Here is a 23,272-nt window from a genome sequence, read left to right on the forward strand (position 1 = left end):
CCTAAGGGGAGAGAACAGCAAGAGTTCCCAGGGCAGCAAGAAGAGTAATGTTAGCTACATGTGATGAATGCTATTCCATCCCAAGCCATACTGGCCTCTTCAAACAGATTATTTCATGTAATCCTTGAACCATCTCATAAATTAGGAATTGTTAACCCTGTGTTTTACAGATGGGGAAACCGAGGCCCCAGGAAACAGCCTGCCATAGGTAGCAAATATAGACACAAACCTAGGTATATAATTTTTCCAGTACAATGAAACTGGTTCAGCACTAACACCATTCTCTCATCATTCATTTATAAATTTTCTTTTCTTCTTTTCTTTTCTTTTTGAGACGGAGTCTCGCTGGAGTGCAGTGGTGTGATCTTGGCTCACTGCAACCTCTGCCTTCTGGGTTCAAGCAATTCTCCTGCCTCAGCCTCCTGAGTAGCTGGGATTACAGACTCCTGACACCACACCCAGCTGATTTTTGTATTTTTAGTAGAGACAGATTTCGCCACATTGGCCAGGCTGGTCTTGAACTCCTGGCCTCAAGCGATCCACCCGCCTTGGCCTCCCAAAGTGCTGGGATAACAGGCACGAGCCACCATGCCCTGCCTCATCATTTGTTTTCATTCCCACCCTGCCCACTTCCAAGATATTAACTGCCAAGGGTACCAGCTTGGAAGGCCAAAGGTGGGACTCTCCTTCTATCCCTGTCATGAACCAGCTATGGGGCCTTAAGCATATCACACTCTGGGCCCTGGTCTCCTCATCTGTACAGTAGGAGCTTAGGGCAGATGATCTGGAAAAGGTACTATCCAGGTCTTCAAATCTGCAAGTGTATCTGGGAAACATATAGCAGCCATACCCCATGTCTGCCCCACACTCCTCATTCCCACAATTGAGACTGAAGCTAAACAAAAAACTGGACATCAGCTCCAGTTTGATTCGTTTATTGACAAATCAAATGAAAAAAAAATTCACTTAAAAGAAGGGTATGTGATCACAAATGTAGCTAACAGGGGAAACGCATACAGCACCAGGGAGGGAGAGTGAGGCTGGACATACCATCACAGAGAGGAGGAAGAGAAAGAATGGCACGGGGAGCAGAGGAAAGAGAGCACCTGCCAAAAATCCCACACTTCCCACTTCTCAGCTATCACTCAATCATTTTTCTGGACAGGGTTAACAGCTAGAAATGGTTTAAGGGCAACATCCAGGTAGTTTGTCTGGAAGATCAGGGAGATGAGGAGTTGCAGGGAATGTGGGTGTAGGATTTTGAAGGATTCTCCAGCTTGAACCTATTGCCAGAACCCTTTTCATGGTGAACTGGGAGTCAGGAAGCTTAGTCCTGGTCTCAGCTCAGCCATGAACTCGCTGTGTGACTTTGGGTGAATCACTTTCCCTCTGTGATCCTCTTTCCTCTGCTGTAAAACAATCAAGTCGGCAAGTTCCGTACTGGCTCTAGCACTCTGCAACGCCAAGCCTTCTGGCAACCTGGGCTAGACCAGGAGACTGGCTCAGCTTCCAGAGAAATGAAACTACTCAGAAGGCCAGCCAGAGTGACGTGGCACTGGCCTTCACCTGGAGCCCACTTCCTTGGCAGTGGCAGCAATTCAGAGGGTGAGTGTACACGCACACACCTGCGAGGAACTCACTCTCACTGCAAGGGTGCTCTCTGCAAAGAATGGCTGTGAGGGAGCCTGGGTTTTGCTCTACACAGAAGGCAGGTCCACATGACTGGGGGGTGATACAGATGAAGCAATCACACAATCTGTAGGGTCTGGGATGCAGGATACAGTGGAGGTGGAAGGAGCAGAAGGCTGTGGGCTTTGGGATGGGGTTGGGAGAGGTTGGGAGGTAGAGCCACGCCAGCACTTCGCCGTGTGCCACTCTCGTTGCAGACGCCCTCCTCGCTTAAAACAGAGGCCGGGGCCCCTGGGTCTAACAGAAGCAGCTCTTCAGGTAGAGTTGCCACACTTGGCATCAATATCCTTGATTCCTGTGGGGTCAACACCATCAAAGCAGGGGTCAGGAATTGTCTCCATTGGCTGGAGTCAAATGAGGTAGGCCAACTCATTTCCCTCTTGCCCTTCCCGTGCTGACAAGCCGGTGGCTTGTGGCTGGCCATTCTCCCACTCCATGACACTGTCCTCGAGGCCTGGGAGGATGGCCAGCCCTGCCCTAACAGCTGAGCAGGCCACACCTGGCTTAAGAAAGCTGTGAGGCTAGGAGGCAGTGGCCTCCCCACAGCCTGCCCAGGTTTATGTCAGCTGTGACAGCTTTAAGGGCAAAGGGTCCCCAAAAGAACAGGTTGGAGGGAGGAGCCCTCATTTGGGGTTTCTGTATGGGAAAGGGCTGTGGTTCCAATTCTGAGGCCCACAGTCACAGTTTCATGGCCAAGATAGTAAGATTCTGGGGTGAGTGTGTGTGCACACCACCACACACCGACATGTGAAGAAGGGGAAAGAGGATACTTGGGGAAAAGACACGGAGCCTGGTATATCCTAGAGGAGCACTCTACTTCCCAGTGTAAAACTGCCAGGGACTCATATCTGACAGCCTTTGGCAAATTCTCCAAGTACCCCAAACTAGGGATGTTTCCATGGGGATGCTGGTCCCTAGTTCAAGGCAATTCAGCAAAGCTTTACGAAGCAACTTCTCTACAAAAGGCACAACTGAGGGCTCCCAGTGGACTGAGAGAACTGCTGGGACGGGGGAGGCCTAGCAGCAGAAACCCAGGGCCCTGGGGCAGGGGCACCCCCACTGTTCCCACTCACTGCTCCAAGACCTTGAAGGACAGGGGGGTGCCACTCTTGGCAAAGGCCTTCATCAGACTGCTGGGATAGATGCACCCCAGCTTCTCTGGGGTTGGGAAGCCCCATATCCTATAGAGTGACAGGCTTAGACGGTCCCCAATATAGAAGGGACCCACCCATTTGGCACTGCTGCCATTCCTGGGGAGGGACAGCAAAAGCACCTGGTCACCCACATTCCACTCCTTCTCCTGGCTCTCCCGCTTGAAACGCCTGTTCTCGGCCTTTTCACTTGCCTTGTCAGCCACCCTCCAATGGAGCTCCAGCAGCTCCCCTATCAGCTGTAGCAGGAAGACGTCCATCTTGAGCCCTTCAATGTTTGCAGAGCTCATCTCCCACCACAGGGGCTCTGTGAGCCTTGACTCACCCCCAGTCAGGACCTTGAATGGTGTGGCGTCGGTGGAGGAGGCCCTAAAGGCCAGGTGCAGCAAGGGCAGGGAGGCCGCCCACTTCTTCCCATGCAGGAAGATGAACTCCTTGAGGGCCCTCTTGAATTCCCAGTAGGCCCCTGAGCTTGTCAGGCAGGGGAACTGGAGGTCCCTACTCAGGGAGGCTACTTGGGCTCCCAGGGCCAGCCCACAGCTCACAAGGACATGCCGGGCAAATTGGGGCCCCTGGGCTGCCTCCAGCCTCACAGGAACACCCCACCTTGCAAACACATGCTGAAGCAGCACCTGGGCCACAGCCGTGTGTGTGTAGGGCTTCAGGGGGAATGCCTCCACCCACCTGGTGTTCGGGTCCGCCACAATAAGCACATGCTTATGGCCCTCCTCACTTATGGTGACCGGGCCCACCACCTCGATCTGCAGGTTCGACCAGGGGGCAGTCGACCTGAGTGGCCATGGAGACTCAATAACCTTCAACTCGCTGCCTATGAGATTTCGAGGGATGCAGAACAAGCAGCTCCTGCAGTAATCTCTCACATGCTCCTGCATCCCGGGCCACCACCCCAGCAAACGCAACTTCTTGTAGGTCTCTTCAGGCCTCTGGTGGGCCCCCAAGGGAATGTCATGCACAGAGAAAATCAGATCCCTCCGGAGTTGCGTCGGGACTACCCAGACCCTGGGCTTCTTATCTCCCTTGAACATAAGCAGGCCACTCTCCTTGTCGAGGCTGAGTGAGTTAAAGGCAGAACTAAACGGTGAGGAGCCGGACAGTTTCTGCCCAGCCTGCAGCCTGGCAATGATATCGGCCAGGGTGCTGTCGCTCAGCTGTAATGCCAGCAAATTGGGCCTCTTGCCCATGGCATGGGGAGTCACTGTAGGGGCTGGCACATCCTTTGGCAAACTCCACCACTGCCCACCCCCCTGGGCACCCTGCTTGGCCAGGGTGTCCACTGTCACAGCAAACAGAGAGCCCCGGTAGGAGGTTCGGTAGATAAACGGAAGGGATGAGAGGCCAGAGGTGAGGGATATAATGTAGGAGAGCAGGCTTGGGTGAGGGAGTGGAGCCCCATCGGAAGACAGGAAGCCCCGAGCCCTCCAAAGGGGCAGGAGCTCCCACAGAAGGCTGAAGATCCAGTTGCAGTGAGTAAGGAAAACCACTGGGAGTGGGGACTGGCCAAAGCGCTCCAGGCCACAGGCCACGGCTGCCAGGTGGGCATAGGTTGGTGTGTAAGGGGAGCAGGAGAAGGAAAGGGAGACAGGGGGACTGGTGGGCGATAGAACATAGAGACCAAAGCCAGCACACCACTCATCCTCACGGTAGAAGCAGTAGCCCGACATGTGGATGCAGACAAACGTGGACAGATCAGAGAAAGGCGGCAGAACCTGGAAGAAGCGAGGCATGGAGGCCGCAGGGGTCAGCAGGCGGTTCTCCCCCAGCAGGCCCTGGAGGAGGGCCAATTCCAGGGCCCTCTTGCCTTTGTCCTGAACCAAGAGGGACCATCGGATCAACCAAGCTTTGGAAAACCTGCGGCCCTCCCGCACCTCAGGGTCCACCATGGTCCGGGAGGCATAGGAAAGGTCCAAGACCACGGGGGTGTCTCCGATGCAGCGGGAAAAATGCTTGAGGGCCCAGGCCACGGCATAGGGGCTGTCTCCCCCTGACTGGGGGCCCTGGCTCTCCTCGTCAGGGAGGAGGGGTTTTGAGGTATAGGCTATGGGGTGCTTCCTCCCTGAGTGCTCCTGATGGAGGATGGCCGTCAGGGCCACGTGGCTAACGGTCACCTCCAGGCGGAAGGGCAGCTGGGAGTTGGGGGCCGTCAGGCAGAGGGCAGACACCAGGGCTCGCTTCAGGGCCAGGAAGGCCTCCTCATGCTCCTGGTCCCACTGCCAGTCAGGCTTCTGCTTGAGGAGGCTGTGCAGGGGGCCCACAAGGGCTTCATAGTCAGGGATGGCATCCCTGTGGGAGTCCATGAAGCCCACGAAGAAGGAGAGTGCGGTGAAGTTGCTGGGGATGGTGAGCTGGGCCAGGTGGGCAAGAACCTGCTGGCAGGGAGCCTGTCCATCCCAGGGGATGCCCAGGTAGGGAGAAGCTGCCCCCGGCAGAAGGTCAATGTCCAGGGCCCCATCGGGGGGATCATGAAGGCTGAGGCACCGCAGGATCTCCTCTGAAAGGGACGGGCACTCCACCCTGAACACTGATGCCAGCGAAGAGTCAAGGTCGTCTTCCTCAGCCGCCTTCTGCATGCCCTGCCCCTGTCTCTGCTCCTCATCCTGCCTCTCCTCCTTCTCTTCCCTGACTTCTTCCATATTCGGCGGACTCTCCAGGGGCCCAGAGTCAGCGTCATCACTCAGCTCAGTGACACTGGCTGAGCTGGGAGGAAGGGTCTTCCACACCTTCAGGAAGTTGCCAATGTCAGTGTCCAACCTACACCAAAACAGATGGAAGAGGGAAGGCAGCCCCATTCTGAGCAATCCTCCAAAGGGAAAGCACCTCTGTGGAAACCCCATTCCAAAGTGTCCTGAGGCTGGGCCAAGTGCCAACAACTTGCATGGCATAGGCACAATTGGGCCCCTGCCTATAAACACTTCCTCTACCCCCTGCATGGGCCAAACCCCCAATATTAGAAGTTCATCTGTGCCTTAAAGGCTCATCCAATCAAAACTTCACTGACCAAGTAACATTTAAACTAGCTGTAAGCCAACGGTTTGATAAGAGATGACTGGTGGCTTCCAGCCTAACCCAGGATAAGCAATCCTGGAAAAGGCGGGGGAGCGGAGGGGTCACCAAAGCAAAGGAGAGCCTGACAAGGGACTTGTGAGGACACAGCAGACAAACCTCATCCACATCACTTTTTCCAAACTGGCAAGGTGAGACTGGGGGATCTGGCCCCAGGAAGCAGTGCTCTGCCCAGAAGATTCTGACCAAGGTCCCCTGCCGGGCCTAGGGAACTGGCAGGTGGGCAGCCGAGGATCCAAGTTACTGCAAACCAGTTCTGCTGGCATCAGCAACGTGACCTTGGAAAAGTCACTTGACTCACAGATTCCTCATCTATAAAATGAGGACAGTGGTCATTTACGTATAACTCAAGTTGTGAGGATTGAATGAGATAATAAACATAGAAAAAATCCTACTTGGTGAATATTCTAGACGCAGCTTCCCTTGGATACAAAGAATAAGAGCAAGGCTGTTCACTGCAGCCTTGGACCCAACAGCATATAATGGAAGTGGCCAAATGGCCCTCAACAAGAAAACAGAAAAATCTATTGGGTACTCATGTAATGGAATACTACATGGCCATTAAACAGAGCTACATGAATTAGCATAGGATACATCTGAAAAAACTAATAAATCATTGAGTACAAATGCCAGTTTGGAAAGATACATATAGTATTAAAGGATGCACATAGAATGTTAAAACTACATTCTACATATGTGCTTTCATGTCTGTATTAAAACCTACTGTAAGTGGTTTATGAACACATAAACGTGGCACAAGTATAAAGACATGAAGAAGTCCGATCACTCCGATCATTATTACACACTAGATGTTGGCCAACACTAAGGGGAAGTTTCTGATCAGCCCCAGGAGGGCCTGGGAGGCTGGGGAGGCCTGACCCATTACCTGTTTGGCTTCTTCAGAAATTCATCCAAGGTGGGGCCATCACGGCCCAGGGGGTCATCAGGCACCATGAAGAGATTCCCCGCAAAGGTGAAAGGCAGCAAGCTGGGCCCAGGAGGAGAAGAGGCACAGTCACTGTGAGCCCTTGACCCACCCACACCCTGTTGTCGCCTGGCTTCTCCATGGGGCTGAGACCCACATCCTGGCAGGTGCTGGTGGGCACTACCCCAAGGCCTCTCTTCCTGCCCTAACCTCTCCCATGCCAGGGGCTGCCTGACATCCAAGGGGAAGGAATGGCTCAAGTCTCTGGGGAGCCATCTTACCGATCTTTGACCATCAGTTTCTTGGAATTATTCATCAGGATGTGAATCTGCTCATTGGTAACAATGATGCCATCTGTCTCCTCTGCCAGCTTTACCATGAACCTGCAGGGAGAGGGGGAGTCACTAATGATCCAGTAACTAGCCCCTTTACTTCCTGGGTCATCTGGGAAAATGAACTTGCAGCTTCACATTGAGGTGTGTCAGACAAAGGCACTGCCCTTCCTACTCAGAAATCCAGGACCCCCCAGCCCATCCCCTCCTCTATGTGGCCGTGTGAGATCACTGATAGGGATCGAGGTCATCCAAGGGTGACCTTGGATGCACACACTCCCAGCTGTATATACAAACACACACCCCTGTTATACACATAGGCACACACGTACACATGCACAGACACAGAAACTCACATTCATCCACATTCACACATGTATTTTTACTTCTTCCGTTTTTGCATCTGTAAAACAGAGACCCCCGTCTCTACTAAAAATACAAAAAATTAGCTGGGCGTGGTGGCAGGCACCTGTAGTCCCAGCTACTCAGGAGGCTGAGGCAGGAGAATGTTGTGAACCCGGGAGGCGGAGCTTGCAGTGAAAGGAGATCGTACCATTGCACTCCAGCCTGGGCGACAGAGCGAGACTCCATCTCAAAAAAAAAAAAAAAAGACAAAATACCTACCCCATGTTGCTGTGAGGATTAAACTGAAGGAGATAATGCTTTTAAGTGTCTAGGTAAGTGCCCGCCACATAGCAAACACACACATATTCCGTTATAATGCTTCACCAATGCACAATATTCATATACATGCCAAGACATACATACACATATACGCTAACACATATAAGCACACATACCTGAATAAACAAATCCACTTTTCCAAGGATCACCTCTCCTCTAAAGAGGGCTGTGACCAGTAAAGAAAGCAAAGGCTACCTACTTCTCAGTATTCCCTGAAACTTTCCATTCCTGCTCCCCAGAGCATGCTATTCCACAAGTGCCCAGCAGAGGGACTGTCCGCAGAAAAGGCATCTTCTCTCAAACCTACGCCTGAACTTAGAGGTACTTAAAGACTAGGGAGGGGACTAGCTCTACAAGGAGGGATGCGCCAGGCTCTCTGCCCAACCCTTCCCAGGCCTGGTTGGGTGCCATGTCTTGGAAAAAGTGTGGAGAAGCAGAACTTCTCCCTGCCTGGCATGAGAGCTGACTATGTGAAACCAAGATCTCTGTCTGCCCAGCATCAACTCCAACCCAGGACCAGTGACTATGCCAGGGCCTTCCCTGCCCTAAGAGAGGTGGTGTCACAGGCTTCCCCTGAGTACAGTGGTCCTGCAGCCATGCCGAAGAGTGGGCGCTTAGGATTGACAAGCAGGCAAGCATTCGGGGTTTACGCATTCAGGGCTCTCCTTTTTCAGAGCCCTGCCCAGGGCTCCATCCACATCAGTCATGCATAGACCTCCACCAGTGCCAGGGCTCCGAGGGAGGAAAAGACTAAAGCAGTCTGGAAACATGAGCCTCAACCGAAACGGGCACCCAAAACCCTGAGGAACCTCTGATGTTCACAGGTCATGGGGGAAGAATGGCTGTTAGCTAAGGCAGACGGACTCCAGAGTCCCAAAGTCAGGAACAACTCCGGGCTTGGGGAGAGCCAGCCTCCAGCCTTTTCCTCACTGTGACCATCCCTCTGCCAACAGAGGCCCGTGCTCCACCCCACCCCCTGCACGACCTGCACCCCCAACATATTTGCCTCCACTTCCCCAGAGAAGACAGGCCGGACTCCACCTGACACACCAGCCAGGCCCAACTCCCTGAGCCCAGGAGGGCAGGCCTGGGGACCGGCACACCTATAATCGTAGGTGGTGATCTTCTTGCCGTTCTCCAGCTGGGAGGGCGTGATTGAAAGCATCTTGAGCGAGTGTAGCTTCGTCAGAAAGTGGCTTTCTGGGGGCAAAAGGCAAACGACAGAAATGGTCAAGGGAGGGCTAAGTGGAAATGGTCACTCTGGAGTGGTGGAGGGTGGGGGCAGCAGGGCAGAGAGAAGAAAGCCTAGTGACACTGCGGAGGTTGGGCAGGCAGGGGACACCTCACCTCTCACCCTCCGGTTCTTCTTCAGCTGCCAGGTGGGTACAAACACAGTGACCTCTCGGTGTCCCCGGTTCCAAAAAAACTGCACTGCCATGGCAATGCCTCGGCAGGAGAAGAAGTGCTGGAGGCCATGCCTGTGGGGTGGTGGGACAAGGAAACACCCTGCCTCACCACTCCTCCCTCAGAGCCAGCCCTGGGGCAGCAAGCAGGCAATGCCGGCACCAAGGACACTAATGATGCCCTCTCCCCTTCCCTCTGTACTCAGACATTCTGTGAGCACCTACTGGGTGCAGGCCACTGCCAGAAACTCTGTGTGGTGCACGCATGTGTGTGTGTGTGCGTGTGTGTGTGTGTGCGTGTGCCTGTACTTGTGTGCAAGCATGAGTGTAGGGACACTGAGGGCAAGAGGAAGGCGGCAGCCCCTCCACTCAGAGAGCTCAGTTGAGAGCTTAAAGCAAACAAAAATTCCCTGGCCACCGACTGTGTGCTGGGAGTGTGCTCTGCACAGATAACTACTCTATCATGTGGCAAATTCAGTGGCCTGCACGTATTTATGCTAACACCTCTACAGCAGTAAGTGCTGTGCAGGAAGGGCAATCGCTAAGGGCCAGCACGGTCAGGAAAAGCTTCACACCAGAGATCTATGCTGGGCCTTGAAGTTTGGGCTAAAAGTTTAAAAGCTGGCCTGGGAAGGGCATAGACCTTGGCAGTGGACACATCTGAGCCAAAAGGCCAGCTGGACCCCTTGCTGGCTCAGGGACCTTGGGCAGGATTTCTCACCTCTGAGCCTGTTTCAGCATCTATCAGAGAGGGAAACCAGAAACCTGCCCTTGAGGGCTGTGGTGAGGATTCCATGCACACTGCCTGGCATGCAGGAGCCATTTAACAGGGACCACTTCCCTCCCATTTCTTCCCCATGTCACCCATCAGAAGGATGGGAAGGGATGCCCACATTCTGTCCCCCTGGGATGTCCTGCCCCAGCTTCACAGCATCCCCAGCCCACCCCGCGCCCGTCACTACTCACACCATGGCCACGCTGCTGCCATCAATGACCACTCGCCGCAACCCCTGGTTTCCAGGTTCCCCTGACAGGTTCAGCTCGAAGGGTGTATTCAGGGCCTCGTGGTACCTCTGGAAGCTGGTCACTGTGTTGTTCGTTTGCAGGTGATGAGGCGGTTGCCTTGGGGCCCCCTCCCAAGCCCCCAGGAGCCCCTCCATCTGAAACTGGTGCTTACTGCTGAGGGCCAAGGTGCCGCTGGGCTGGGGACCCTGCCTTCCAGCCTGCCCCTGGCCCTTCAGTAAGGAGGCACTAGCCCTTGATGTAGGTTGGACCTCACTCAGAAGTTTGGCTACATCCAAGGTTGGCCCTGCATCCATGGGCACCTTCTGAGCTGCAGGCGTTTTGGGAGCTCTGGAAACTTTGGGGGTCACAGGTACTTTGGGAGCTGCAGGTGCTTTGGAAACTGTAGCTGCAGCCCCGGCTTGAGCTTTGGGTGTTTTGGGACCTGCAGGTGATGTTTTCGCTACAGGCATCTTCTGAGCCTGGGGAGTTTTTGGAGTTGTGGGTTCCACTTGAGCTGCCAACACTGGCTGATTCACAACTGTTTTTTGAGCTGTGGCCATCATTTGAGCTGCTGGCTTTGTAGGAGCCGAAGGCACTTTGGGAGCTGCAGGCTCTGTGTGCACTGCCGGCATCACTTGGGATGTAGGCACTTTGGGAGCTGCAGGTGGCACTTGAGTTCTGGGGGGATTTTCAGCTTTGGGCACTGCTGCAGCCATGGGCACTTTGAGAGTTTCAGGCACTGTTTGAGCTCCAGGTACTGACTGATCTGTCAGTTCCCCTTGAGCCATGGGCTTCCCTTGCCCTGCTGGCAGGACAGGAGCAGGTCCCTCTTCCAGTCCCTTACAATCCAACTGCATACTCCCTTGATCCCCCGACTCACCTCCAGCCTGTAGTTGGGGTGTAGAGGTCAAGGGTGGCCCTATCTGTGGAAGATCCGAGCTGACTTTGTCTTTTACATCTGAGCTCCCGGGGACCACCAATAAACTGGTAACTTTTGGGGGAATCTCTGGCCTTGGGCAATTCTGCAGGGCTGCTTCTCCTCCCAGCCCCCCATCTGGTCTACCAGCTGGGCTCTCTGCACTAGGCAGAGGAGCCAGCTCCTTCTGCTTCCACTCCAGATTTAAGGGCAAAGGATTCTGCCCTGGCAGCTTCAACTGAATGGGGCCCAGAGGCCTCTGCCAGAAGGGGAAATTGAAGCATGCCTGGGACAGGAGCCAGGCCAGATGGAGAGAATGCAGCTCATTGATCCTCCAGAAGGTTGCAGCAATAGCCCCCGGCCACAATGGCCCAAAGGCTGGCCCCGGGGTCCAGGCCTTCCAGGATGGGCACACACCCAGGGCTGATACTGGAGGTTGGAAGAGGAGTTTATCTTCTATCCTCTGGACCTGTTTTTGCTTCAACAAGGCTTGTGTGTGGTTCGTGGAGTCCTGGCTGCTGGTGGCTTGCACTGGCCCTTCCTCTTGAGCACTGTCCATACCACCTTGGCTGTTGGAACCGACCCTGGAGGAAGCCCAAGTTCATTGAAAAGGTGGAAGGCCAGTTTGGTCCCAAACTACTACTATTTCCTTGGGGTAGGGGAGCAGGGGTAGGATCAGAGAAGCCAGGCTCATTCTCCAGAACTTACCGTACCAGCTGGTTTGCTGCCTCCTGCGGTGTACTCTGGGCTGGGATCAGGGACCCAGTGGCTCCCAGGCTAGATAATCTCTTTGAATTTTCTGGGACCCTGTTCTGGAGGGTCCCCATGTCCACAAAGGGTCCAGGACTCTCTCCCACAGACACCATGGCTGGGGCTTCCTTCTGCTGCTGAGAAGGGCAGATTAGAACCTCCGGATCAGAGTGGGAGTCAGAGATGCCGAAGCGGCTGAGCCACTCGATGATGTCTTCCTTGCCCGCAGCATCCCGCACCAGGCTCAGCAGCAGTTCCTGGACTGCTGGGGGCAGCTGCAGTAGGTCCCCTGCATGCTGGTCACCACGGATCCAAACCAGGGCCCCAAAAGCCCGGGTCACCTCAGCCTCCCAGATCCCCCGGGGGGTCAGCAGAGGGGCAGGGCCCCAGCGCAGTCGCCCCACCAGCTCCTCCAGCCAGTTCTGTGTCATGATGAAAGACTCAGTCAGCCCGCCCACCATCAGGGAGCCAGGGGGGCCCGGCACCAGGTAGGCCAGCGTGCTCCAGCAGAGGCAGTCCAGGAAGAGGCCTTGGGCCCCAAGGAAGGCACAGTGCAGGATCGGTGGGTAGCGAACCTCCTTCCACAGCTCCGGGTTGCACAGGCCCTTCAGGTATTCCTGGGCACAGTGGGGAGAACACAATGAAGTCAGCCCATTAGGGGCCTGTCCTGGGATCTGCCCTTGCCACCCAAAAGGCCAGTCCCTCACTAACCATGTGGCCCCACCACTACCACCCCCCATCCATCATGAGCCAAATGACTCCACCATGGCCAGCCACTCTTTCCCTGGTCCTGCACCCTCACACACCCATTTCTTTCCAGGGAACACCAACAGAACAAGGAAGCCTGGGAGGGAGGAGGGAAAGAACCCAGGTTGCAGCTCCAACTCAACCTCAACTGATTAGGTTAATTGTGGGGCATTTATCACCTTCTCAGCATCTCAGTCTCTTCACCGAGAAAAAGGAAGATTGAACTGGATGCTCCTGAGGTCTAGTCCCAGTCTGGCATTCCTGAATAGTGTGACAGCTGGGGGGAAAGTGGCTGCACACTTCTGAGCACCCTCCATAAGCTAGGAACTGATGCAATGTGGGGCAAGTTATTAATCACACAACACGCCTGCCCCCATGCCTGCGGTTCCTCATCTGTAAAATGGGAACAGTAATAGTTCCTGCCTCATTGGGCCACTGTGAAGCTTCAGTGAATTAATATGCAGAAAGTACTGAGGATGACACCTGGCACAACCTGTTCCCATTTTGCAGGCTGAGAAGAGCTGTGCAGCTTGTCCAAGGGCACATAGCTAGAGGCTCTGATACCAGAGTTTTTTCCACCTGCTCTGGCTGACCACAGTGACTACAGGGTAATCATGTGAGACTCGAGCTTCATCCCTCTCCAGAATGCCTCTAGCACAACCTGTACCCCTAATCATAGTAACTGTGTTGCCCAGAGGGGACAGAGGAGGAGATAAGCCACTGGGCCAGTGTCCAGGGGAACCCCTGCACCCGCACATACACGCAATAGCTAACCAGAAGGAAGACCTCTGGCTTTCTGGGCAGACCAAGTCCTAGAGTTCACAGAGCTCACAAGGCACACACTCGCCATCTTTAGCAGTGGCTGGGGTGGGTGAGGTTGGGGTTCCTCCACTCTGGCTGAGTTCCATCAGTGTGGTCCCATGAGCTCTCTCTCCGATCAGCCACCCCATGTGGACTTCATATGCCCCCATGCCCCTCCACATCTCCTTTCTTTGACAGTCATCCCTCTCGTCCCTCTTCCTGCTTTCCCCTGGCAGTCCCATACTCCATTTTGGATCTCCAACAGCCATCCTGAAGACCACCCAGGTGCCTCTGCTCAGTCCCTGGGCCATCCTTCCCTGCTCAGGCCTACGTGTCCCTCTTCCAGCTGGCCAAGGCCACAGACCTGCAACGTCTTCCTCAGAGCCTGAAATACATGTCTAATCCCTTTTCAGTCAGTCCAAAACCAGCTCAAAACCTGATGGACATCCCAAGCTAACCCCTCCTATCCCAACCTCATCTGGTCCCACTGCCTAGCAAGGTTAAATCTGAGCAGGTGTGGGCTGTCTCAGACCTTAACAAATATTCCCCACCCCATGCATCCCCATTTCAATGACCTGAAAACAACATGAAACATGGAGATGTGCTGGGGAAGAAGATTATGGGAGGCTTCTTTCTCTTTCTGCGGAGAGCTTAGAATAGTTATGGTTCCATCAATTGTTCAATATTTCATTTTATTTTATTTTATTTTATTTTTTGAGACAGAGTCTCACTCTGGCACCCAGGCTGGAGTACAGTGGCACGATCTCGGCTCACTGTAGCCTCTGCCTCCCAGGTTCAAGCAATTCTCCTGCCTCAGCCTCCCGAGTAGCTGGGACTACAGACGTGCACCACCACACCCTGCTAATTTTTGTATTTTTAGTAGAGATGGGGTTTCGCCATGTTGGTCAGGCTGGTCTCGAACTCCTGGCCTCATGTGATCCACCCTCCTCGGCCTCCTAAAGTGCTGGGATTACAAGTGTGAGCCACTGTGCCCGGCCCGATATTTTAAAATCAAGAAATATATAGGAACTGTGATAATTTTTAAAATAATAAATCTGAACTAATATTTAGTGAGAGCTTATTATGTGTCAGGCACTTTGCACACATTATCTTATTTATTCCTCTCTCTGCCCTTTAAGGAAACACTATTATCCCCATTTTAGATGAGCAAGGAAAGCCATATGTCCAAGATCACACAGTTGGTAGGCTGGGATACTCAGGCACTCTAGCTCCATAGTCAGGGGTCTTCACCATGATGCCATCTATACTATAGAGGGAGAGAAGATAAGGAAACAACAGACATTTACAGCCTGAAAATACCTGAACAGCTTTCCTGCCTAAAGCCAACCCAGATCTTCTTCCTCCAAGAGCAGAAAAAGTAGAGAAGAAGAGGCAGGAACAACTAACAACTAGGTAGAAAGATGATACGGCTGAATAGAAAAGGGCACAGAAAAAGTGCACTGTATTTGTAAGAATATATTGTCCAATACCGGCAGGTCGTTAGTCAACTTGTAAGTTAAATAAAAGCATTTATATGACCTACTTTAATACTATTCTATACTTGTCAAGGTGCTTTATTACTTAACACCTAACTTAGGGTTCTCCTTTCTCATAAGTCAGTTATCATTCACTGTCTACTTTCTAGAACCACCCCAATTTACACTGCAGGATACTCAAAAGACTCAGAAAACAACAAGAAACTCTGGAATTGGAAGTGAAGGGGAACATGAAAAACCAGGTTCTTTGAGGAGCAGTTAGACCTGGGAGCCCAACCACTCCCAACACACACGCACACACACACATTCACATTCACACACATTCACACACACTGACATTCTCATACAGACACACACACACATAGGCTTGGCAAGTACCTTCCCGCTTACTGGAGGGCTGTTCTCCAGGGAGTACAAAACAAGGTCTTAGGAGTAGGGGTTGATCAGCATAATCAAAGGTGCAAGTGCCACACAAAAAACATGGAGGGACTGAGGACGGCCAAAGAATGATGTATACAATGCAAGCTAAATGCAGAGAAACTCATTCTGCCCACTCAGAGATTCGCTTGGCAGCCAGACCCTGACCCTCCAGGCCAGAGAAGAGAGGCATACATTCTGGAAAACCTGGCCAGCCCAGGAGCAAAGACTTAAAGATCACAAAACCGGGTCCCTAACCAACAGCACCTGCAAATCTCTGTACAATCAAGTTCAAAATCAACAAGTCTTGCCCACAGCCTCCACTCCCAATCAGCTTTTTGTCCTTCACTCTTTATCATGCAAGGATTATCAGGCTTATGAGAAAAACTTCTAATGTGACACACAGAGACCAAACCATACAGGGAGAAAAAAAAAAAAAAAAAAGCAACCTGAAAGAAGAGAAACTAGGTGGGGAGAAGAAAACTTCAAAAAGCTACTGTCATTTCTCTCCTCAGAGAGATAACAGAGAATATGGTACACACTAAACAAGAATAGAATACATAAGTTTCAAATTTTATTTAAAAAGCATAGGATACTGCTTTTTAACAGACAGAATATAAGTGACTTCTAGACATTAAAAATTTGATGGCAGAAATGAAAGACCCAAGAAAAGGCTTCAAAGATAAAAATAAGAAAATCTTCAGAAAGCAGAACAAGAAGTTGAAAAAGAGGAGAAAACATAAGAAAAGTAGAGGACTTCCAGAAAGAGAGGACAGAGATAGCATAGGAGAGGAAATCATCCACTAAATATTTCTCCCACATTTCCCAGATCTGAGGAACATGAGCATCCAGATAGAAGGCCCCCTAAGTACAACAAGAGTGCCTGACAATGGAGGAAAACAGACCCACACAAAGGGGCCTCACTGGGAGACTGCAGAACACCGGGGAAAACTGACAACTTCCAGAGAGAAAAAAACATCTGACGCAAATGACCAGGGACCAGAATAGCTTCAGGCTCCTCCAAATGGAGCACAACCCTCACATTTCTGAAGGAAAATAATTTTCCTTTTATAATTCGGTATCAGCCAAGCTATCAATCAAGTATCCTTTGGCTATGCAACGTAGACATGCAACCTCAGCATTTTTCCTCCTGTAAAACCTTTCCCAGGAAGCCACTGGAGAGCAGTTTTCCAGCAAACCAAATAGGAAAGAAGCAAAGACCATCTCCAGGATGACAGTGAAGAGAAATCTCAGAATTTATTCATCCATTTGATAAATCATTCTTCACTACATGCCAGGCACTGTTTTAGGGTGACAATGGTCATTACACAGGACAACTAGTTCAGATTGGAGGGTATGACTCAAGAAACAGGCATGTTGAAAGCAGGCATGTTGAAAGCAGGCATCTGCATACACTTTGCTGCTGCGCCATCTTTTTAACTTGAGGCTATAGATGGATGTGTTCCATCAACCCAAGAAAGAAAAAGTTTCAAGGTCCAGGACATGAGTATTTAGCAAAGAAAAAAGGCAAAGGATGCCAAGAACGACAGCTGTGTCAGCCTGGAAAGCAACTGACCAGACAGGAGAGATGGCGCCAAGAAAAAATGTAGAACCAAAAGAACACCTTGAACTGATAGACTGACCTTGTAGAAAACTGTACTGAGAGGCTACTGCAAGTGGTAAGAATTAACAATAGGTACAAAGCAAGGCAAATTGAAAAACAAGGAGTACTTAACCTCAATGACCTCAGTGAAACCAAAAAGTAAGAAGGAAAACAAAATCATAGTACACTTCAGTGCTTCAATGTGAACGCTATGTGCACAGGCATAATGAGGCAATGCTAAATGTAGATTTAGCAGATAATTGAAACAGAACTATCTTGAGAAGAGGGACTGGCAGGGAAAGGGAGCTAAATCCTCACATACAATAATGGGACCAAAAAAAGATAACACCAAAAATCGATTAATTAAAAGACAACAGTGTCTACATATTCTTTTAGAAATGTGGAGATGCGTAAATGCCAGAGCAAATACTGTCAATGGGGACGGTTGTTGAAGGAGGAATTGGGAGGGCCAGGGCAGGGAACCACTGTGTGCTCTTCTAAGCCTTTTGGTAATAATTGGACTTTCCAAATGTGTATTACTGTGATAAAAGAAAATTTAAGTTTAAAGAAAAAGAAGCATTCAGTGCCCAAACACAAGTAGGTGTCCTGGTAAATGTTTAACAATCAGCTGGGGGTGGGGGGTAACCTTGATTTGTCACATTTGCCAATTTTTGTGGCATAAATACTCCCACCATGGCTGCAAATACTCCTCCACTCGCTTGCACAATTCCCGAAATTTTAACAGTGGGTCCATAGGAGCCAACTGCAGGCACTGACCACAACCAACTCTCAGGGTACTTCTCACAGTTAGTGTGCAGCAAAGATAGTTCAACTTCCATCTGACAGCCAAGCCAGATGTCAGCAGGCCACACCCTGTCCCAGAGCTCCAGAACCCAGTCTCCAGAAGGTACTCTTGCCCACTACCACTGCCTTTAGGCTCCCCATCACCTCCCACGGTGGTCACCTCTCTTCTCTGCCGCCCACCCCATCCTCACCTCATTGCCAAAGGGCAGAAGGGCGGAGCAGGGCTTGTCCTGGGCCTCTTCTGATCATTACTAAAACCCGCCTCCCCACTCACTGATTTCACCTCAGAGAGTCCTCCCCAGTGTTTGTTTTGCTGCCTGGGAATGTGTTTCACAGTAATGTCTTCAATGTTTTTTAATCCCACCAAACAAAACAATTTAAAGCACTCAAGTTTTACAGAGATTTTCCTGAGAAACCAACCACGTAGAAACACACTCAGGCCCTTCTCCAGATGAGCCTGTATCCTTCTCGATCCCTCCTCCCTTAGACCCCAGCAGGCCACCCTCACCGTCAGCCCTCCCAGCATCCTGCAACCTGTGGTCTCCCAGAGTCCTCTCTGCCTGTTGGCTTATGTTCAATAGGCCATCAACAAAGTGCATAATTCTGCGTCCCTACAGCTGAGATTGGAGCCAGCCACAGTACCTCCCTATGAGAACCACAAGAGATCCTTACACTTGGGAAATGTTCATGTATCAGATCACTGGACCTTAGCATTTAATCCAAGACTTCCACTTTACAAACAGGGAGATCAAGACTCAGAGAGGGAAAAGGACTTGCTCAAAGTTACGCAGCTAGTTAAAAACAATAGTAGCTAACATCTATACTCTATAGCTCTCCACATTTTATGGAAGTATTGTAACATACATGATTTCCGCAGACTGTCACAACCTCTTCATGAACCAGGTATTATTGTAGTCTGTTCCACAGATGAGGGAAATGGCTCAAGAGAGGATAAATTATTTGATCTGGTCACCCAGTTAACAGGTAGCAAACCCCAGTCTCATACTCTCCTCACCATACCCTTCCTATCTTGGTTGTAACTTGGTGACAGCATATCAAACCCAGATCCCCTAACCCCCAAGACAAAACTTTATCCCCCTCCACCTTCCCTTCGTCCTCCTCCAAATTGCCAACAAAGTTTCCTTCCTGCTCATTGTGTACAATATGTCAGGGAGGCCGGGCGCGGTGGCTCAAGCCTGTAATCCCAGCACTTTGGGAGGCCGAGATGGGCGGATCACGAGGTCAGCAGATCGAGACCATCCTGGCTAACCCAGTGAAACCCCATCTCTACTAAAAAATACAAAAAACTAGCCGGGCGAGGTGGCGGGCGCCTGTAGTCCCAGCTACTCGGGAGGCTGAGGCAGGAGAATGGCGTGAACGCGGGAGGCGGAGCTTGCAGTGAGCTGAGATCGGCCACTGCACTCCAGCCTGGGCGACAGAGCGAGACTCCGTCTCAAAAAATATATATATATATGTCAGGGAGATACCCAGAATCCCCACATGCTGGGTTCCCACTTTTCAACAATGCCCTTCCCAAAGGGAAGACAAAGGGAAGTGGAGGAACAGGGCTAGGAATCAAGGGAGCCACTGATTCCATTACCAGGGCCTACAGTGGGAGCCTGAGGTGTGAGATCTGTGGCCTGAAGAACCCTGAAGCAGCAGAGGGAGACGGAGTAGGTAGGCCTGGAGAAGCCAATCCAGGATTTGAGCAAGGAGGGGGGTGTGGAGCACCTCCGAAAGTGTGAGTCCTGACCCGGAACAGTGGTTCCTGCCTGTAATCCCAGCACTTTGGGAGGCCAAGACAGGTGGATCACCTAAGGTCAGGAGTTCAAGACCAGCCTGGCCAACATGGTGAAACCTCATCTCTACTAAAATACAAAACTTAGCTGGGGATGGTGGCAGGTGCCTGTAATCCCAGCTGCTCGGGAGGCTGAGGCAGGAGAATCACTTGAACACGAGAGGTGGAGGTAGAGGTTGCAGTGAGCTAAGACCACATCATTGCACCCCAGCCTGAGCAACAGAGTGAAACTCCATCAAGAAAGAAAAGAAAAGAAAGAAAGAAAGAAAGAAAGAAAGAAAGAAAGAAAGAAAGAAAGAAAGAAAGAAAGAAAGAAAGAAAGAGAGAAAGAAAAGAAAGAAAGAAAGGAAGAGAAAAAGAAAGTGCGAGTCCCCTAAGAGGGTGAGCTGCTGCCTTTCAAAGTAACAAAAAGATTAAGAACCCAAAGAACCCAAAACACTCCTCTTGTTAGCGTACCCTACCCAGGCTTCTGAAACATCTTCCTCTCAAGGCCTCCTGCACATCTGTTCTCTGGGAAGACACCCACCCGGAACTTCCCTCTCCTAGCACCTCTGTCAAAATTGGAAAAACTGCTGACCCAGCAGCTGCACAGGGGGGTTGAGGGAGGAACTTCCCAGCCTGCATGCCTACCAGCCTGGCTGGCCGAGTTCTGGGCCTGTCTACCCAAGGCCTTGACCAATTAAGATATAGGTATAGACCCAGCTGCAGTAGGTGTGTGTGTTGAAGGGGAAGGTGGTGGTGGTCTGGGGCAGAGGGAGACTGTCGCATTTCTACAAAGAAGTAAGATAAAGGAATCTAAGGGAAGAGGTAAACTTTGGGGGACAGGGGAATCTAACAGGCCCAAGGGGAGGAAAAGCTTGTGAGAGAAGCCAGGGAGATTGCAAGAGAGGTGTGCTGTGATCTGGCCTGTCCAAGGTCCAGCCCCACATAGCAAGCCCTTTCATCTGAAAGCCCACAGCCCTCCTCCCAGATTCCCAGCCCTTGGAGATGGGTGGGAATCTGGGAAGAGGGCTGCACGCCACTCAGAACCCCTGCAAGAGGCTGAGTGGCATCAAGAGTGTGGGGTAAGGAGCCCAGAGCCCTGGTTTCTGGTCCAACCCCCACCACCTCACCTACCTGACTCTGAGCACTCAGCCAAGTCCCTTACCCTCTCTGGCCACCAGTACCTCATCTGTAAAATGCCAGTATCACTCTAGAAGGATCTCTAAAGGCCCCTCCAGTCCTAGTACTCAGAGGCTCCAAGGGGCCGCCCAGGATTTAAGGAGACTTAAGAGGAGACAGAAGGACCTGGGCCTTTCAGTCCTGGTGGAGAACAAAGAGGTGTGTTGCAGAGGCCACAGAAATACAGCGCCTTGAGTTGCTGCCCAGATGGAAAAGTGGGGCTGCGGATGCTGGGGCCCTAGCCAGGGAAGTCTCATGGGGGGACACACACCGAGAAGGTGCTCTCAGTGCACTTGAGGGACAGAGGTGACACGTAGGGAAGGGGTGGGGCAGGAAAGGAAGGAACCAGAGGGAAAGAGAGGGCATGGAAGGAGCGCAGGCTGATCTGGCGAGGCAGGAGGAAGGCCCAGTACCTGCCCGCCACACTGCCAAATCCAGGCGGGGGCAGGGTGGGTGGTGCCTCTGAGGACCACCATTTCCCCAGGGGAAGGGGAGAGAGTGATCTGGCTGGAAGAGATGGGTGGGGGTGGGGAGAAGCTGTTTACCTTGGCTTTGCCCATGTTCTCTCGGGGCCCCTCGAGCTGTAGCCAGAAGTAGGGGGTGTCCGGGCGGCTCTGGAAGGCGTTCAGCTTGACCCTAAAGATGCGCTGCACTTGCAGCCGCTGCCGCTGCACCCGAGGCTTCGATTTTGTCTGCACCATGAACCATTCCTGCGCCGGAGGATCGCCCCCCGACAGGAGCATGGCTGCCCCGCCTGCTCCTGGAACGAAGGAGAAGATAGTGTCACCCTGGTCTCGGCGCGGCAGGCGCCCCAGCCCCCAGCCCCAGGCGCCTAAGCCACGCCCCCTCCTCCCGCGGCGCGCCCCCCGCACGGCCTCCTTCCTCCAGGCTGCCGGACCCACCCGGCACGGCTCGGGCGCCCGCCCTCTGGAGCTTGGTCCCCTTCGACCGCCGCTCCCGCGTCGAGCTCTTCCTGCCCGGGGTTGTAGGAGGGGTGGGACCGGTCGGGCTCCTGCCGCCCTTTCCTCCGCCCCCAGCCTTCCCCCTCCAGCACTCCGCCAGCCCCTCCTGGATCAACTCTGTCTGCGTCTGCTGGATAGCTTAAAGGGGCGCGGAGAAGAGGGAGGGGGAGCCGGGGCGGGGAGGAGGGGGCGGGGAGGGTCCCGGAGGCCTCTGCCTTCCACCCAAGTTTTGGGCCCACAGCCAGAATCCAGGGGTCAAAGTTAGTTTCCTTCCACGTTCCCCTCTTGCTAGTGGAAGGACGGGGGAAGAGGAAGGAGGGGAAGATTGGTTTCCGGGACCCTTTTTTGAGATTTGGAACAGGGATCTCTCCCTTTTACCCTCACCTTCCCCCCCCAACCCCCAACCGCCTCTCCCAGGCGTCCCAAGAGAACGGGGACCTCGGCCACTCCTTCCCTGGGAGGAAAGGGTTAAGGTAGAGTAGGGTGGGGAGCCCAGGGAGGCCGGGGCCTAAGGAAACTCTGGGCTGGAGACCAAGCAGGAAGGAAAGGGTAACAGCACTGACTCCCCACCCCCCACTGAAGTCTAGGGACAGCCTGGAGCTGGCGGGCAGCCCAGACCCTCCTGAAGCCCCCCAGGGCTGGAGGGGCGGGAAAGCTGCCAGAGTTTTCAGACTTGAGTTGTTTATGAAAGCCCTTTTTAGCACGTTTGAGTTATGCTGTGAGGGGAAGGAGATAGAGGGTCCAGGCAGTAATGTAACCTCCGAGGTCTCCTGCAACACCTGACCAGCCAGCCAATTGGCATGAGTGCTCTGGGACTAGCCCTGGGCTAGGGGGCCACCTTCAACACCCAGGCTCTGGTCACATCCCCAGCACAAAGAACACCTTATACAGCCCTGGGCCTGAACAGAACCTGGCCCTATGGAGGGCAGGGCCTATGTCTCGGCCTCAGTGACCTTATTTTCCAGATTAAAACGAAGAGCCACAGTCTGATAGACACAAGTATACCTATGGGGTCAAAAGGCATCAGACTTTAAATTAGGTCTGCCCTGGAACATCTGGGCTGCAGGGTCATCATATGTTTGTGTGCAGGCAAGGGACCAGGAGCACCCCACTGCAAGGAAGGGGCCCAACTGGGGGCAGGGAGGGGCTCATGCTACTCCTGGTCTCACTGGACCACGCTTCATCCCACACACCTGATTCTTCTCCCTAGATTGGAATCCAGAAAAGGAAAAAGTCATCTGTGTTACTTCTGGCTCCAAAGCCTTCTACTCTATCCTGCCTGGTCCCCCTGTCCTGCCCCTCTACAGTACCTTGAAGCAGAAGACCTTTGGGGTGAATCTCCATCTCTGGCCCTCTTTCCACCTCTGACTGCTCTCCTTTTATCAAAAGAGGCTCCTGCCTGATTGTGCTTCAGTTTCTGTTACAAAGCAAAGTGAGAGTTACATACCCCTGTTCCCTGCACTTTCCCTGAATGAATACTGAACTCTTGTTGCCCTCCTCTATCTGATCGTGAACCCCAAGCATGGTGGCCATCTTCATGGAGAACT

The 23,272-nt window shown here is 52.5% G+C and overlaps 1 protein-coding gene across 1 annotated transcript; it reads right to left on the minus strand.

Moving 5' to 3' along the window:
- Positions 1-919: 919 nt before the first annotated feature.
- On the minus strand, positions 920-22,034 carry NYNRIN (NYN domain and retroviral integrase containing). The gene is made up of 9 exons (XM_003901656.5): positions 21,666-22,034; positions 21,309-21,523; positions 11,895-12,553; positions 10,232-11,770; positions 9,210-9,340; positions 8,966-9,062; positions 7,128-7,229; positions 6,808-6,909; positions 920-5,609 (listed from the first exon to the last, which is right to left on the minus strand). The coding sequence occupies exons 2-9, from the start codon at positions 21,504-21,506 to the stop codon at positions 2,759-2,761; spliced, it is 5,679 nt and encodes a 1,892-aa protein (XP_003901705.2). The 5' UTR covers positions 21,507-21,523; positions 21,666-22,034; the 3' UTR covers positions 920-2,758.
- Between the last annotated feature and the right edge of the window lie 1,238 nt (positions 22,035-23,272).

This window comes from Papio anubis, chromosome 7, assembly GCF_008728515.1.
Source record: "Papio anubis isolate 15944 chromosome 7, Panubis1.0, whole genome shotgun sequence".
NCBI classification, from domain to species: Eukaryota; Metazoa; Chordata; class Mammalia; order Primates; family Cercopithecidae; genus Papio; species Papio anubis.